The sequence below is a fragment of the Pholis gunnellus genome, assembly GCF_910591455.1.
Source record: "Pholis gunnellus genome assembly, chromosome: 12".
Classification (NCBI taxonomy): Eukaryota; Metazoa; Chordata; class Actinopteri; order Perciformes; family Pholidae; genus Pholis; species Pholis gunnellus.
In genome coordinates, this window is record NC_136539.1 from 17750002 (window position 1) to 17766844 (window position 16843).

The following is a 16843-nucleotide window of genomic DNA, read 5'->3' on the forward strand; positions in this document are numbered from 1 at the left end:
GACATTCGGTTGATGATTTTAGTTCCTTTTTGGTTTTGAAATGTTTTAAAACATACCAAAAAGACATACTGTATCTTACACATTTCACCTTTAAAAACCCCTCTGACACAAAGAGACCTAAACACTTTTGACTATAGAATAACACATCAAACCAGAGGAAAATTGGACAGTCCATCAAAAACTGAGCATCTGGCAGCCCATTTCTGGGCACCAAGCCATCTCCGCCCAGCAGTTATTTTTCATTAAACAATTTTTGCCCCCACCTAAACACAGCTAAAGCAGAAAAGTCAAAATCTAATTTCCCTTGAATGAAATCAAGCAAGAAATAATCAAGCACCCAATATTTTCACAGACCCACCATGTGTAAATAATCTTAAATCTAAAATACCTCTCAGGTTAATCTACCATCAGATACTCTCTATGATACTAGGTTATCAAGGGAACTGTACACTTAGTGTGATGGGGTGATCTGCAACATGAGAAGAAAAATGAAAATAAAAACACATTTCCATATTTTCATGCTGCACTTTGTAATCAAATTCAGGTAAAATGGTTGCTTTTTGGTGAAACTAATGCAAACATTACTATAGAATCAGTATCTCAATATAGATTCATTAAATGCACCACCTGACTTCTTCAGTTTGCATATCCTTAAATCTTTTTCTTTTATGTTTTACCAAACTGAGTTCAGGAAACTGCCGGTAATATTAACATGTCACAATACCCAAGTGCTACAGTGCAGTGAAATGTGTTTTTGGAAAAATGAATCACCACAGTCATGAACTTCATAGAATCAGTCTCTTAAAGCAGACGGTGTTTCAGATTCAATTCTATGTCCATTTATTTAGCTCTTGGTGCAAGGGAAGCCCTGAGAGGCATGCCAGATACATTTTTTGGGTCATCTGTTTTCTAAATCAGGTGAGTAGTAATTTACATAACTTGCTAACACACAATATATGTACCGTGTGTTTAGAAAATAACAAAACTTTTTGTTTGTTACTTGGCAAACTTTTTTTTCCCACCTGTTTCACGGATAAAAAAATAAAGGAATTTAACAAGATTGTTCTGGCAAACCCTTGTTTTCCACCTGTTCTCAAACCACCAACACGGGAGACAAAACTACATAGATCAGACTTAAAAAAAATGAATCGCCTGATTTATTTATTTTTCCACAGTGTCCTCTCAGGGCCTCCGTACAACACAATTAGAGGCGGGTGAATCCAGGACTAATCCCTAACACTCCTAGGACATGAATCACAGTAGCAGGAGATAGGAATAAATGAGCGGCATTAAAAAGGTACTAATACCCTGTATTACTCCAAGCTTAAAGTCTCCCCTTCCCTCAATACATGTGTCCACTTCTACCTTGGGAGGCTGAGATTCTCGAGCCTCTCTGACTAATTATGTTTGGTCTATGTGGGAGGAGAAGGAGGCATGGTATCACTCGTATGCTGCATTAAAAAAAAAAATAAATGGAGGAGGAAACACAGGAGTTGTGTCCGTAATCATTCACTCATGCTCTACTCCCTATTCACTATCCAAGGAGATCTATAGAGGACTATATAGTGAGCGCATCGTCGAAATAAAAAACATTTCGAAGACTACTCGGGTCATTTTCTCTGCGCCGTTAATTACGTCATTGCTGTCGCGCAATTAAAACGTCCCAGATCAACGTTGGTTGGTGGACCATCCATAATAGATACTGACATGCAATTTAGTGATACTTACATATTTTAAGCTATATTTCTGAGTTTCCTCTTAGCAAAATGCCCTGAGTGAATTTAAATTGTCCCTGGTAGTTAGTGAAGCAGTTTAAACTGTATGTCAAGGACTTTTATTGTGAAAGGTAAACACGGAAAGCACAAAGGGCTATGCCCTGTCATTGTGATTGTGGAGGTAATAAGCACATCTTCCCAAATTAATAAAAATAATTGCCGTTTGTTTTGTGATAAGCTGCTCTGCCTAAATTAAATATATAATTGTTGTGCCACAACTCATGGATTTGTATCAATCACACTGCTCTGCCTCCTTTTGTCTCTCTGCCATTTATCCTTCGGCGCAATGCATGATGGTCTATATTGCTTGGTTACTGTCAATCGGTTGTATACTACTTTTCAGAATCGGAATCAGTTTATAGCCAAGTACATTACGCATACAGGAATTTGACTAGGTGAATGGCGTGTAACAGTAAACACAGTGCAATAGCATCAGACAGAATTAAAAAAATAGAAAGATATTAAAATGTACATTAAAATATGGTGAACAAACAAACAAATAACTTTTAACCATTCATTGTGGGATACTTTGAGTCCTCTACAGGATATTATAATAATAATAATGAATTCGTGATTTTGGACACAGCCTATGATTCATGAGCGAGAGAGTGTTATGCACTCTGGAAGGTGACATTGAAAGTCTTATATCTGGGCTGGAGGTTTCAGTGGGATAACACAGAAACCTCAGAACGTCTGACACCTCCTTCACGTTCCCCATTTTAAAGAGCTCACACACATTCTCCTCTGTTGGTTTCTCTGGCCCACGTCGCGCTCAATTTTTATGAGTGACCTACTGATGAATTTCATGTTCTTCCCACAGGAGTAAGAGAGGAAGCAATGGGCTGGACTATGACTCTAAAAGATGACTTTGGGGTCATTGCCTGGACGCGGCAAGCTGGGAACTATCTCAGCCTCTTCCTCCTCTTGTCCCTTCTTTCCTTTTCAGTCCAGTCAGATATTGTGTTTCCAAAGGATCATCATTTCTCTTGGAAAGCAGGTAAAATGTTGAATTCTTCTCCTCCTTCTTTGCTATACATGTTTCAATTGACACTCCTTTTTGACTATTCAAATACAGTCACCCAGGTCTTTAGTCTCTGGAGCAAAATCACTGGATGTGGTCAATTATAATTCAACACATTGAGTTTTACAACTACACTGCTGGCCATTTGCCAAGGGAAATAGATAATAAATACAAATATATAAGTACATTCACACTGCATGTATACACACACCGGAGACAGACATTCAGTCATTACTACTTCTCTTTATTGGACAAATATACAAGATTTGTTTTCAGTGCTCCCAGTTCTGCAGGGAAAGTAGTATTCCTCTGGCTAATATTGGACATCATCAAGCCAGAGGGCCCTTGCACTTTCTGATGGACTATTCATCCTTTGCCTCATAATGACAAGCAGGGCTTGGATTGTTACCATAATGATGTGTATGCTGTGGTTACATGACACGGTTAATGAGACATTGGTGCACAGAAAATAATCATGTCCTGGTATGTTCTGCTGTGGATTAGGGGCCCCAGTTATGTCTGATATATATATATATATATATATATATATATATATATATATATATATATATATACTATATATAATTGCCTTCATAGTATGTGCATCCAAATAATATTTTATCGTATTTGTGAGAGAATCTCATTTGGATAACTTTATGACAGCTGATGTCATGTCACACCCTTATGAAGACAATTTGAGGTAAAACCATGATTCACCCTTCACTCGCTGAACAAATTCAATCGAAAATGCATTTCCAAAGCAGCTTGAGGAGGAAAACTTGGCCCTCCCACAGAAATGCCCCACTTGCTGTGCGATTAGCACTTTCATTTCTCACTCTGTGGTTGGGTAATGACACTGCCCAAGTGATAAAGACATTGATTAATTTCACTTGAAAGAGCGCATGTTCAAAAGGGATGTAACCAGGACTCGAGTGAGGATTTAACACCCTTGCAGGGCTAAGATGGCTTATGAGTTGTTGCTTCAGTTGACTTTAAAAATGAAAAGTACTTTTGTAACAAGAAAGGAAATCTCGAACTTAACATGCCTCACCTAAAAATATACCGCCTCCGAGGGCTTGTATCGCAGTGCTTTGAAGCGAGACGGCAGTTGAAGAACAGTCAGTTGTACAATAAAACGTGTTGTGTTACAGAAGGGGGACGTATTTGGTATAGTTTGGTTTAAATGAACAAAGAATCCTCGAGGCCACATGTTCTCACATTTCAGCAGCAGCTCCAGGCTTTATACCACAAGTCTGAGTATTACGTTCCTGTTAGCTAATATTGATTTAACGTTCCCATCCTCACCATGGACATAATGTATTTGAATGCTCCATTTGGCTGACAAGCTCCCTTTTAATTTTGGACTTGTCAGTGTAGGAAAGATGTGCTCTAAATTATGCACAGCCACCCTATTCTGTGTTAGTTGTTTCTATCTAGGCCAGCAGCATTGTGGGGTAAATCTTTTGTGTGAGCCAGTTCCCAGAGCTGTGGCTAAGCTGGGAGTCTCTGGCTCAGAGAGAGAGCCGGAGCCATTTAAGCTTGACCTTCATCAGTGTCTTGGAGACCAGAATGGTGCACTGAAATACTGCGGCTAATCGGGCCATTATTTAACTCTTTAAAGTGACTTTTCAAAGAACAAACCAAACATACTTGCCCTTTTTTAACAGCGGGGTATACATTTACCATCAGCTGACTGTGCAGCCAACTGAAAAGCCGTGTCACAGTCGGAGTTAAAACCACAATGTAGCTCAACTACAGGTAGCACTCAGTTGTCCATATATTTCTGATATCACAATGTGTGAGAAGAAAACGCTGCAGGAGGTTTCACTTATGACATAGGGACTGGATGTTCCCTTTGCAAATGCCCTCACAAAGCTGTCGACTGGTACAGTATGATTTGCATTGCTCTCTGTCTGCTTTACATCACAACATTAGTGTTGCTGCACTGCTGTAGATTGCATAAAACTAGGTGATGTGTTGTGGGAATTGATTTTAGAATATAAAGGCAGACGAATGAAAGTTTGCATGCCGTAGCTTTTGCTTTTTAAAATTTGTTTTTAAAAATTCAAGGCATATACAGTCAGAATACTGATTCCCTCCAAAACAGAGCATTCAAATTGGATTTATTTTGACTTCCATAAGCATCTGCATTTAAACACCACAGCAAGACACCGCGCTCATCCTGTGTCAGCTTTAGTCTACTGAAAAAGTAAGATCCTCTCTCTCAGGTTTTCATTTGGCATCTTTGAAATGCATGTACCTTTTATGTAGAAAGTCTTTAAAAATGCTGGAATTCACCTATCATAAATTGTTTGTGTTCTTTTCAGCTTAGATTAACAAACAGGAAAATGGCTGAAGTATTCTCAGATACATCCCAAGTGGGGCGGTATTGTGCATCAAAGTCTCTCTCTCTCTAAAAAGGAAAAAAAAAACACCTTTTGTGAAAGTTCTTATTTCCTTCTTTGACTAGAGAATCCAACAAATCCGGGATAGTGAGGTATCTTTTTCTCTGGGGGGCAAGAAATTGATATTCCAATACCATTTTAACAAAACATTTGAGACTGTTCACAGTAGTTAGACTGCAGTGAGCCCTGTGATTAGAAGAACATGTTTGTATTTGTTTAGTGACATTACCGTACTTCTTTCCTTCATATTTCTTTGAGTTTGGGCTACAACAATTGTATGTGTCGTTTTGATTAATCCTGCCAGTGTTCTCTAGAGGATTGAAGGATTAAGCTGCCTGTTCATCTAAATTATGTGGGAACTTTCAGCTGAGGGGCAATGATTTTTAAAAGATTGAGAAATCAATAAAGGTTTTCCTTAATGAGAGGGATCACCCTCAGCTCCTGCAGGATTATTCCAAGAGTTTATGAGGCTGACGCTGCAGGACCTGATCTTACACAGGGCCTTGTCGCTGTAAGAAAAATAATATACTCATATTTGGAGTGATACAGTCAGGCAACATTTACATTTCATTTCAGGGTCTGAGTGTATTTATTTGCAATTTCACCACTCTGTTGCACCATCAAAGCTGAAATCAAACATCACTGCTGCAGTGAGCTTCTGTTGTTTCTAAAAAAAATAAGCTCAAAAGAGACAGTGCGCTAGCATCCACTCTACCAGAATTTCACACTTAACCAAATTGCACTGAATAATTTACAGAGGGCTTTTTCCCTTTAACAGTGACAAAGAAAAATCACTTTTGCCAAATGCATGTTTTAGCCAGTAAGCATCACCAGATAAGCTGTTGCAAGCAGACCCAGTCTGTACAATACCTCATGGAAGATTGAATTGTTTTGTAAATGGAGTCAAAGCTTGTCCTGACAGGGGTGCTGGAGAACAATCCCCAGATCTAACAGGTTCCTTCCTCTTGGGAACATGAATAAGCACAGTAATTGTTATGCAGATTCCATTCATTTGAAATTCGAGACTTTGAATGAAACGACAGAGAATGCACGGACAATAAGTGATAAACTTAAGCTCTGTGAAGGGTCACTGGTTACATATCGGCTGTGAATGACAATCGCCATGTTGAACAGAAACAGAGAATGTGTGCACATGTGCTGACATGATCTGATTACTCATACGGAGCTGAATTCAAATATCCAAACCAAATACAGGCACGCCGTTTATCCTCACTCTGTCTGAAAATTCGGAGGACCTCTGTTTGGACTGTCAACACCCACTTATTTATATTTATACAAGTACATTTCTTTTTAAGTCTAATGCTGGATTGAAAAGATCTCAACAGTAATCACCTCACGGCCGATTTTTACACAACAACATTATTCCTGTGCTGAGCTTTGTCATTGAAATGTGCCATTAAGGTTATGTGCATGAGCCGTCTTAGTTTTCAAACACACCTTTCTCTCTCTTCCTCTTCCATGCACACTAAGCAGGTATTTTTCACACCTCAAACAGATGCTTCTCTCATCACTAGCTTCCCGCTTCCTTTGTCTTCTTCTTCTTCTCCATCTTCTCCTTCTTCTTCTTGAAAGTGAGTTCCCTGCAAAATATAATTGACAGAGCAGTTACACTGTATGTGAACTATAGGCTGCCAGCTGACTATAGAGCCATACTTCCAGAAAACTTGCATGTGGCAGCCTCTTATTCCCTGTTAAACTGGACCAATCCACTCCATGTTAGCATCATGCAGCATTTCTATGGCATGAACAATCTGCTGTGTTCCAGCAAATAATCACCTTGAAAAAAAATCATTTTCATGTGTAATTCCATCTGCAACATTTTTCCATAACTTTAACTGGTCGACCTTCCAACACTCTGCTATGTGTGTTTGTTGAGGTTTTGTGTTTTCTTGCTCAGAATTCTGTTACTAAATCTGAACTGATTCTTGCTCTCAAATATTCATTGAATGATTTATTTAACAACGGTAGCTACCAGTATTACAACAAGCCTCAAAAGTTTTGTTTCCCCTTCAACAACCCCAATAGTTCAGTGGACACATAACACATTATATATATATATATATATATATATATATATATATATATATATATATATATATGTTTTAGAATATAAATTATCAAGAGCATCTTGCCTTTAGCCAACATCTTAAATTATAAACTGGCGTGGTGGAACCTCATTGCTAGAAATCACCCCTAGCCTATAAACTTCTCAGATTCAACTGCTACAACACTTTCTCCTGATGTTGATACAGTATAACAGGGTTTACATTCAATCATTCATCATTCATTTATCATCTTTTTCATTTTAAAGAATGACTGATGGACCCTGATGGAAAACACACAATGTGTTGGAGCTGGCATGTTTCGTTAACTACTTAGAAGATACATTCTCAGAAGTCACTTTTTCATTCTAATGTAATCACTACGATGACTGCTACCAGGTGATTTGTCCTGCGGGCTCTGCAGTTGTCAGCATTTTGACAACAGCTGTGTATCAAAGTGGGATTTCTTCTTCTGCTGCATACTGGAGAGCTTTAAAGGTAAATAAGCAATGATTCACACAGGGCGGAAAATTGCTGCTGCTGCACTGCTCTCTGTGCTCCAAAACCGCTGCAAAAGCCCATCAGTGATGTCACAGCAATGCGTGACAGGCATCCGACAAACAAATTAAGGACAAACCGACCTACAGTAAAATTTCAAGTTTAAGATATTGGTTCTATCGTCTGAGTACTTTCACGGAAACAGAAGATCAGCCACAGCATGTTTTTTGTTTCTTATTGCAACTACACATCAACATTACACAATTACCTCTCATTAAGTTGGCCGATCTCTAACCTGACTGAGGGGTTAGAATATTCTTGTTGTTAAGGCACTCGTCTGAGATCAGTAACACCAGACACACATCTGAAAAAATGAACTTTTAGAAAGTGAGGAATAAATGTCACAATAATTATGGAGGGTGAGAAGATAAACATGCAAAAACACTATCCAAACTATTTTGCAGCAGATAAGGGGAGCAGCTGTGTCTTTTTGGTACATGCATGGTGAATTCAGATATGGTTAAGTATTAGAAGCAAGGAAAAACAAATCATATATCAGCAAGTTAGCTGCCGATTCATACATCAAAAAGTCACCTGACCAAAACCAACACCTTAAATATGAGCATATAGAACACTTTCATCCATCCTCACACAACCATTGAGGTGACACACACTTGAATTAAATGTTTTCTTCTGGCTTTTTGTAAACACTGTGAAGCTTTCAAGATGTTTTTCTTGTTCTATTCATACACTATCAATTATGTAGCTTGCCATTACAATTCAGGAAATTCTTGCAAATGTGCAGAAACACTGTCTTATTAAAATTTCAAATAAAGAAAAACGTGGTTTGTTGTCTGCCGCCACACGTATCTCCCTTGGATGCGTTTAAAGCACAGCAAGTAAGCCTGATTAGGATCAAGGTGAATAGAATTCAAAGTTGACTATTGATCTGAGGCTGAAAGATGTTGCTCCAATTACATATTCTACATCTCACGCTTTTATAAAAACCAAACACATCCACTCTGAAATGTTCAAATAATGCCTTGGGCTTACCATTGACAGAAAACACATTGAAACGTGAATTAGAAATGGATGTTCTGCTTTGTTTCATTTAAATTTGATCAGCATTGAATGCATCATGTGTATGATAGTAAAGCGAGCGTTCCAGCTCTCAGCGACCTTGACAACATTTGACGAGTCTCTTCAAAAGCCCTTCACATTGATTATTCAATTGAGATCTCATTTTGAACTCGCGTCCGTCCTTCTGACTGGCAGGGAACTGATTGAGTCTGTCATAAAAGCTGGCGACTTGTATCATAAGGGCCACAAGGCACGAGGTTCCTAGCAGTCAGATCCTTAATCCCATGAGAATATTCTCACAGAGGAGTTAGCTTTCAGAGCGACTTTCCTCTCAGAAGTCTCTTTCAAGAAGCACAGGGTTTTCACATCACCCTCTTACAAAATGTTCCAATTCTGGTCAAATCTCCCACAGTAACATTTTTCCATTAGAGGCTTGAATGAGGAATAGGGAAAGACACACGCCCATGACGAAGTAATTATCAAGAGCTCCATAGCTACTGGGAATATCCAGCCTGCAGAGCTATTGTGTAAATGATGGGAATCAGAGACAGAAGGGCATCTCATTACGGAATGACTCCTGCAGGTTTAATTAATACTAATATTGAAATGTATAAAAGCAGGGCTGGACTGAGAACATAATTCAGACTGGGAATATAACGTCAGCCCAGTTCAATCTCCATACATTAAGATCAGACCACGCAGGATGTTCGAGGGGCAGGGGCTCAAATTACCGGTAATAAAAGCTGATTTTTGCAATCAAACAATAAATCAAAAATGCCTGGAATACCTACCTGTTAAAAGGATATTAAAATGTATGTATTTAAAAAAAAACATGACCAAGGGGTAGGTTTCAGTTCAAGATCCTTTAAGCTGGGGATCTGGGGGTTCTCTGGCAGAAAACAATTTCAAATCAAACATTTCATTTCCTGCATTAATTTCCTGCATTCTGATAAGTTTTAATGCACCAATTTATGGTGGAAAACACAAAATGTAGGTCCTAGATGTCAATTAAAAATCTGAACATATAAGAGACTATAATGCGTTAAGGCTCTCAGGCATTATCTATTGCTCTTCATATACAACAATATTAAAGTAAAAAAAAAAAAGTATGCAATATGGAACACAGTGATAGTCTGTATGCTGCTCTTCATCGGAGTTAGGAACCTAAAATAACTCAAAAAACTTCAAATCTCACCATCGCAGTAACATCTTTTAAGTTTGAACTACACACAAAAACTGCTTGCTCCCTCTCAGCTCCACCTTCTCTCTTTCTCTCTTTCTCTCTTTCTCTCGTTCTCTCGTTCTCTCGTTCTCTCGTTCTCTCGTTCTCTTTCATCTGCGGCGTCCAGTTCTTGGCCACGCCGCATCTTTACATCTCTCTACATCTGGTCAACGGGACTTTGCTCGGTGCTGCCGATGGCCAGTCTGGGCCTGCATAAAAGGCATTTCTGCTTATTAAAGCTTCATAGTTTCTTTGATACATCACGCTCAAATTAAATGAGTTAGTATGATGGCTGTTAAGAAATGCAATGTGATTTGATCATTTACATTTTTTTCTTTCGACCCTTTCTCCACTTTTACATGAAGAAACGAAACATACGGACGCATTCAGATTCTACACAGTAGTGTCTAGCTGTATGTGCATCACCCGTCCTGTCAAAAATAATCAGAGTCTCTGAAGCATAGCTGACTGCACAATGGTAGGTAACTTTTGCTGATAAGTTGAAATAAAAACTCAACCAAAGTAGTTATTTAGAAGGAATTTTAGGAATATTAGAAGGAATTTTAGGAATACCTCTCAAGCTAAAGAAAAAAAGGTCACAATACTGAAATTTGATGAGTCTACAGCTTCGCTTCCTTCAATGCAAATTAGATTAAACCTGCTGACAAGAGCTTCTCCTGTTCCGCTGCTGCAAACTGGCCCAAGTGCAAAGATTTCCGCAAATCAGCAGCGAGGAGAGCCGGGGCAGGAGCATGTCCTGTTCTTTGATGCCTGACTAGAAGATGAGTATATTGAGTTTTGAGGCTTAGGTGAATAACCTTGTAGTTTGTGGCATATGCACGTCAGTGTGAAGGTGAGGCACATACAAAAGGCTGTAAAAGTTATTTGTCACTGCATGGAATGAACGGACAAAAGCAGCAAACATCCTCTGCTGCACATGGCAAAGTAAAGGAAGCCTCGGTGTCACATGGCATTGTGACTCTGTCATTCAGTTCCTCAGTTTTGTCAGGGTTCTTAATATGCTGCTCTGTAAATGCTCTCTAGTGAGGGAGCTTCATTGTTATTCCAGTTCATTAAAAAAAAGCCTATTTGCTGCTTTAACAAAACATGACACGCCTGTTGTAATTACAATAGTTATAATGAGATGAACTCCTACAACAAAAAAACTGTAAGCCTGAAGGTCTAACCCAGACTGAGCCAGTGTGAGTCCAGGCAGAAGCTGCAATATATACAGAGGGAGCTAAAACCTAAATGCTAAAAAAGGAAATAGAATAAAATGTGTTCATCTTCTTCATTGAGCAGTTGTCTTGACAAGCTGCTCCCTGTGCTGGAGTGCTCTTTGTCACCACAACTGCTTACACCCCCTACTGCAAACAGAGCTGGAAGTAAATAGGTCAACTGATAAGATTTCTCGTTTCTCCTTGCATTTCCCCCGCTAATTCTATGACTATGTCCTCCTTTGTTTGACAGTCAATGGCATGATATTTGTTTCCTGGGGTGGATGCTTCACTTCACTGAAAATATCTCCGCAGAAAAACGGAAGATTGTGACTCCTCACTGATGCACCGCCAAAAAAGTGAGAGGAAAATGGTAATAATGTTCTCTGTGGTTGAACGGCAGCCTCTGCAGAGACCTGTTAAAATAGCCCGCTCTGTTTACTGTGTATTTGACCCAGTGGGGAACACACTGGAGAGACAGCGAGGTGAAACCAAATGGATTGTTTTTCCTTACCTGGGAAAAACTCCCATATGAGTCATTTTGTGATTGCAGAGCACTGTCTATCAAGACTTGTTTTATTCCACCCTTTGATCAACTGCTGCCTGGAAAAAGACTAGTCAGAGCAAAGGATGTGCAAGGGAGGAGTGGAAGGCAGAGATGAGAGAGGCTGTGAGGTTATTCTGCCGGTATTAATGCGAAATATACATTTTAAATTATGACCTATATATATCGCTCATCTAACAAAAAAAATGTAGGATTAAAAAACATGCTTATAAGTAATCTGGGCACAATTTCAAGACGCAGACGTATGGAGCTATCTGAATGACTGAGTAGCCCTGTATCAATTCAGCCTTCCAGAAATTACACTCTCAACATGAAGGGGAAACGTAATAAATCAACATATCTGGTGAATTGTGAAATCTTAATACAGAAGGTATCAGTAAAATGTAGACGGGCAATTGTATTTCATGTGTTCTCCCTGCAATGTCCTCTCATATAGCAACTAGAACACGATTACATGGTTGTGTTTAGGAACTAACAGCACTTGGAAGATTAGGGAAAGATGTCTTTGTGCACCCACCATCCACCACAAACACTGTTTAAGTGTGGTGCAAAACATTTAAAAAACACATTGCCGGTTAACAAAATCCAGGCAAGCCAAGCTAAATTTGTTGTTTTTAACACAGTGCTCTCATTCGATTCTGTCACTGTCCTTTCAGCATCCAACTTTCTCTTCACCCAATCAATCATAACAAATGTTTACGGTTTAACCTTTATTTTTCATTTAATTATTTGTTTGTTTTGAATGTTGGGACCAACCTGTACTTACCCCCCAGATATGGACCCTGAGTTCCTGGATTATAACGTGGCTAATACAGAGTTTAGTAGCACATTGTTCAGCTGTAATTCACATCATACACTGAAAATGTCAGAATTTGATGCTTACAAGATTAGTAGGGACTTCTCTTTTGCACACTGATTGATGACAATTATACAGGGAGTCATAAACTCCTGCATTGACAGTAGCTGCAACAGGCCATGTTTTGAGCAAGCGGCACAACTGCCACTGAATGCTTCCTACCGCTATCTAATTTAATATTAGACACTGGGTATTGGACACTTTCTATGTCTATAATGCATTATAAACACACTTATAATGCTGATACATACTAGACAAGACAATAGTTTGTGTGTTGTTCTTGCATAGATTTAATGATATTCCTTTCACTTCCCTTAAAGGAAACAATGATCACTTATAATCACATTATAATGCATTATGGTATTATGGTAGTTGACCTAATGAGTAATCATAAAATGCTGTTATTATTTATGACGTCTTGTAATTATATAACTATAATAAATACTATATAAACATTGTAGGGTCAGCCGTAACGGTTTGAGTGCCATGATTGACCCAACGTCTTATCTTGAGTCTGTCCAGGTACATTGAGAGTCTAACCACTTAGTGACCTACAGGTTCCTGAGGGCATTCTCTGGACAAAGTTGATTAGTTCAGATTGTGTGTGATAGACATTTCAGTTTCATCGAGAGAATTCTGTGGAGGTCCCCTACATTGTCATTATTTGTCATTCAGTCCTACCACTTGTTCATTTTCCTTCTCCCCGCCTGGCGATGAGCAGCTGAATAATTCTTTGCTGTTGAGAGTAGAGGGAGAGCTCGATCAACCCGTTGCCCTTAATGGGCACAACAAACCAATTTAATTATTGCCTTTCAAACTCTTTTTTTGTTGAGCAATGCTGTTGCATGTGTTTTTGTGAGTGACAAATCACAGTGTGGACTTCACAGTGTGCAATTTACTGCTTTATTTATGAGGTGAGAGAGGGACCTTTCCTAAATGGGCAAATTAATAAATTCCACAGGAGTTTAAACAAGACATCTATGCTATTTCAATCTCAACATAGCCGGATCATTTTCAGGAAAAAAAACACTACTCATATAGTAATTATTTACCAAAGACAGGATAATTATAGAATACATATTGGTACACATAGACCATATCTTTTAGCTAACCTTGTGTACAGTGTCCTCCATCTCTTACAGAGCAGAGGCTTGTTAGAAGGGCCCACTTCAAAGCCCATATGGAGAAGTGGAATGATTAAATAATAACTCTTTCAGTGTAATGTGTATGTGAGCAATTTTGAGTATTGAGTAAGACATTCTTGAACCAATCTGACCCTATCTTTTTACTCTTTTAATGGTTTTAACAAACACCTCCAGAGAATAAGAAAAAAAGTGTTCTGTATATGAAGTCACTGCTACAAAAACACCACCAACGGACGGCTTTAGTTTAGTATTCTACTTTTATTTACTGAAGGACCGTTGCACTTTCTCCAGCCATGTTTATCAGTTCAACAAACTAAATGCTACCATGAGCATGCTGCTGTAACATGCTGATGCTAAACAGATATAATGCTTACAGTGGTCACCATCTGCCACCAAAGTGGCGGACCAGCCAACGGACCGACTGACCGACGGACCGACAGATCGTCATTACCACTCCTAGAGTCACGTTGCTACGCTGTTTAGAAACAAGCATTTCTAACACAATTATTGCCGTTTTATTTACTTTACAAATAAGAGTAGCTTTAATATCCTTACCCATCAAATATCCTTTTTCCAGTAATTGCAATTATGTTGAAATAATAACACATTGCAGATCTTATGAAGTCTCCGATGTCTTTAGAGGGAGTTAGCACAAATGGTTTTATAATTATTCATCTCAGCAAAGTGACTTTACCTAAGCACTACCTCTCCCCTGCCTTCAAACCCGGGATCCTGTTGAAAAAAAGTATTATTGAATTTCACAAACCTGAAGTTGTAATGTTGAACTTGTGTGGAAGTCAAGTGGGAATGCAGTTCACAGAGATTTAAATGAGGCACTGGCAAAGTTGCATTTCAATAAGATGTAACTAGGGGAGAGAACACTAGTTTAATGATAAACAGAGAGCGGTGGGAAAAGGGTGCTGGTGGGTTTTGCTCTAGGGTTGCTTGGGGGGCTTTCCTTGATCAGGGATCATGCTCTCAGACTGGCTGATTTGGCAGCACGAGGCCTGAGCCAAAGAATGGCAGAAAGCAACCCAATGACAAAGTCAGAATATCCAAAGAAGCTGATCATCTCTAATGAAGTGAGGCCTGAAAAGCAAGTTTAGGCGCAGAAGCTGAAAAAGTTGGTGAGGCTGTATATCAGCCTCATGCGTCAGCTGAGCTAAAAACGTCATTACAAATCAGTCTGGTCTAAGCCCCTACATATAGAGTTAGAAATGTGTTAACTTCTGTAACTCCTTCAGTCCCTAAGGCGGTATTTTACAATAGTTGTTGAAAAACAACCTAACCCTCTGTACCCATATGAGAAGAGGCGATTCCATTTAAAACTGCAATGGGAAGACATGTACTATAATGAGAGTATTATGAGAACATCATGTCATCATGTCACGCTGCCATTATTTTTTCCTGTGCACAAAGGATTTATTTTACAAGAATATAGTGTGGAACAGAAGACCTATTAGGCTCTTGTTTTTTTTGTTGATGTTAAATCACCCCAAAGATAATGATAACCAAAAACACATCACTTTTTCGACACAGCAGTCTGACTAACCTTGTTTAAACATAAATTGTGTTCATCACGAGACGGTCAAACGTTGCGTCATGTTCTGGATCAAAACATGTCTACAGTTACATGTAGATTTGGCAGATGCTCTCATCCAGAGCGACATACGGCTCTGGTCAGTATGCATTATTAAACCAAGACCATCAGATTTAGATGCCTGGTAGCAATCAGCTCATCATAGCCATTAGCTGACCAGAGGACAGAAGCTGTGGGCTGATTTAACGAGCTGAATTTATTTTTGGGAGCAGAAATATAGTCTATATATACTGTACAGTCTAAATTGCCTTTTGCACATTAAAATGATCAAATGGAAAAAAAAGTAATCCGAACAACAAATACAGTCAAGAAGTAAAAAGGAGAGAATTTTGTATTAACGTACACTAATCATGTTAAAGGAAGCAATCATATTTAATTATTTCTAATTTAATTTAATCTGAATTGTAAAAACAGACAATGCTTATTTTGTTTCATGGTTGTTTGGCACTGTACCCATACCCCATAGCTACTGGAGAACAAATTGCAATATTTATGTGCTTAAAATGTGTTTCCCCCATAATGCTAAGATCTTGTGTGAGTCAGAAGATCTAAGAAGGACCCCCAGCCCCCAATCCTCCTGACAGTCATTTTCATTAATCTCTGAGAAGACATGAGCTAACAGATCGTTTGAAATTATGTTTAGGCTGTTCTGTGAAAATGTGATACAGGGAAAGACGCTTAACCATGAGTTTGCAGGGTGTGAATGTGCAGGAAAGTCATAGCACATAATTAATATAAGTTGGATACGCCATGCATCATTTTCATACCCCAAACGCCCAGCACTTAATCATGAGGAGAGAAGCCAGGTGAACTTTTAATTAGGATTTGCTGAGTGATGTTTGATATTTTATTACCTTTGCCGTGGAGGTAATATGATGGTCTCTGCCTTCCTGTGCATATCAAACATTGGCTGTGAACATTGGACGCTCCCAACAGGAAGACATTTTTGGAGTTTAATGACCATATAGCTTTTACCTGGTGCCGCCAAGAGGCCAAACTAATGACTGTATCTCTTGATTTATTGTTCATACACCTTCAATATTTGCACAGGCCTGCTGCTATGACGAAACAACATAGGACCTTAGTGGCTTAAGATTCTCAGTTATGCACTGAGTTGAATGCTATCTTGTGATAATATTAATAGTCTTTGCCATGTCTGCAGAAACTGATTAATAATCAAAACTGCACTGTAGTTTTCAAGTTTTCCTGTTGGGTCATGAGCTCACTGTATTGGGGAGGAACTGGAAATACAATAACGAGTCATGTTCTTTTTTAGGGTAAGCTACTGGGAAACAGCAGCTGCAACCTCCAAATCAGAAAAGGGACATTCAAGATGTTTCATTATCTAACTGTCTTTGAATCTGTGTGACTTATGTTGACCGGATATCTGCAGATT

At 38.8% G+C, this 16843-nt stretch overlaps 1 protein-coding gene across 1 annotated transcript in view; it reads left to right on the plus strand.

Annotated features, from left to right (window-relative positions):
* Positions 1 to 2612: 2612 nt before the first annotated feature.
* The window catches only part of thsd7ba (thrombospondin, type I, domain containing 7Ba), a gene marked incomplete at both ends in the record, with an annotated part of 112231 nt that continues 98000 nt past the window's right edge, over positions 2613 to 16843 (plus strand). The window contains one exon of the mRNA XM_079170856.1: positions 2613 to 2772. Coding sequence (XP_079026982.1) covers positions 2613 to 2772 — 160 coding nt within the window. The remainder of the gene's footprint in view (positions 2773 to 16843) is intronic.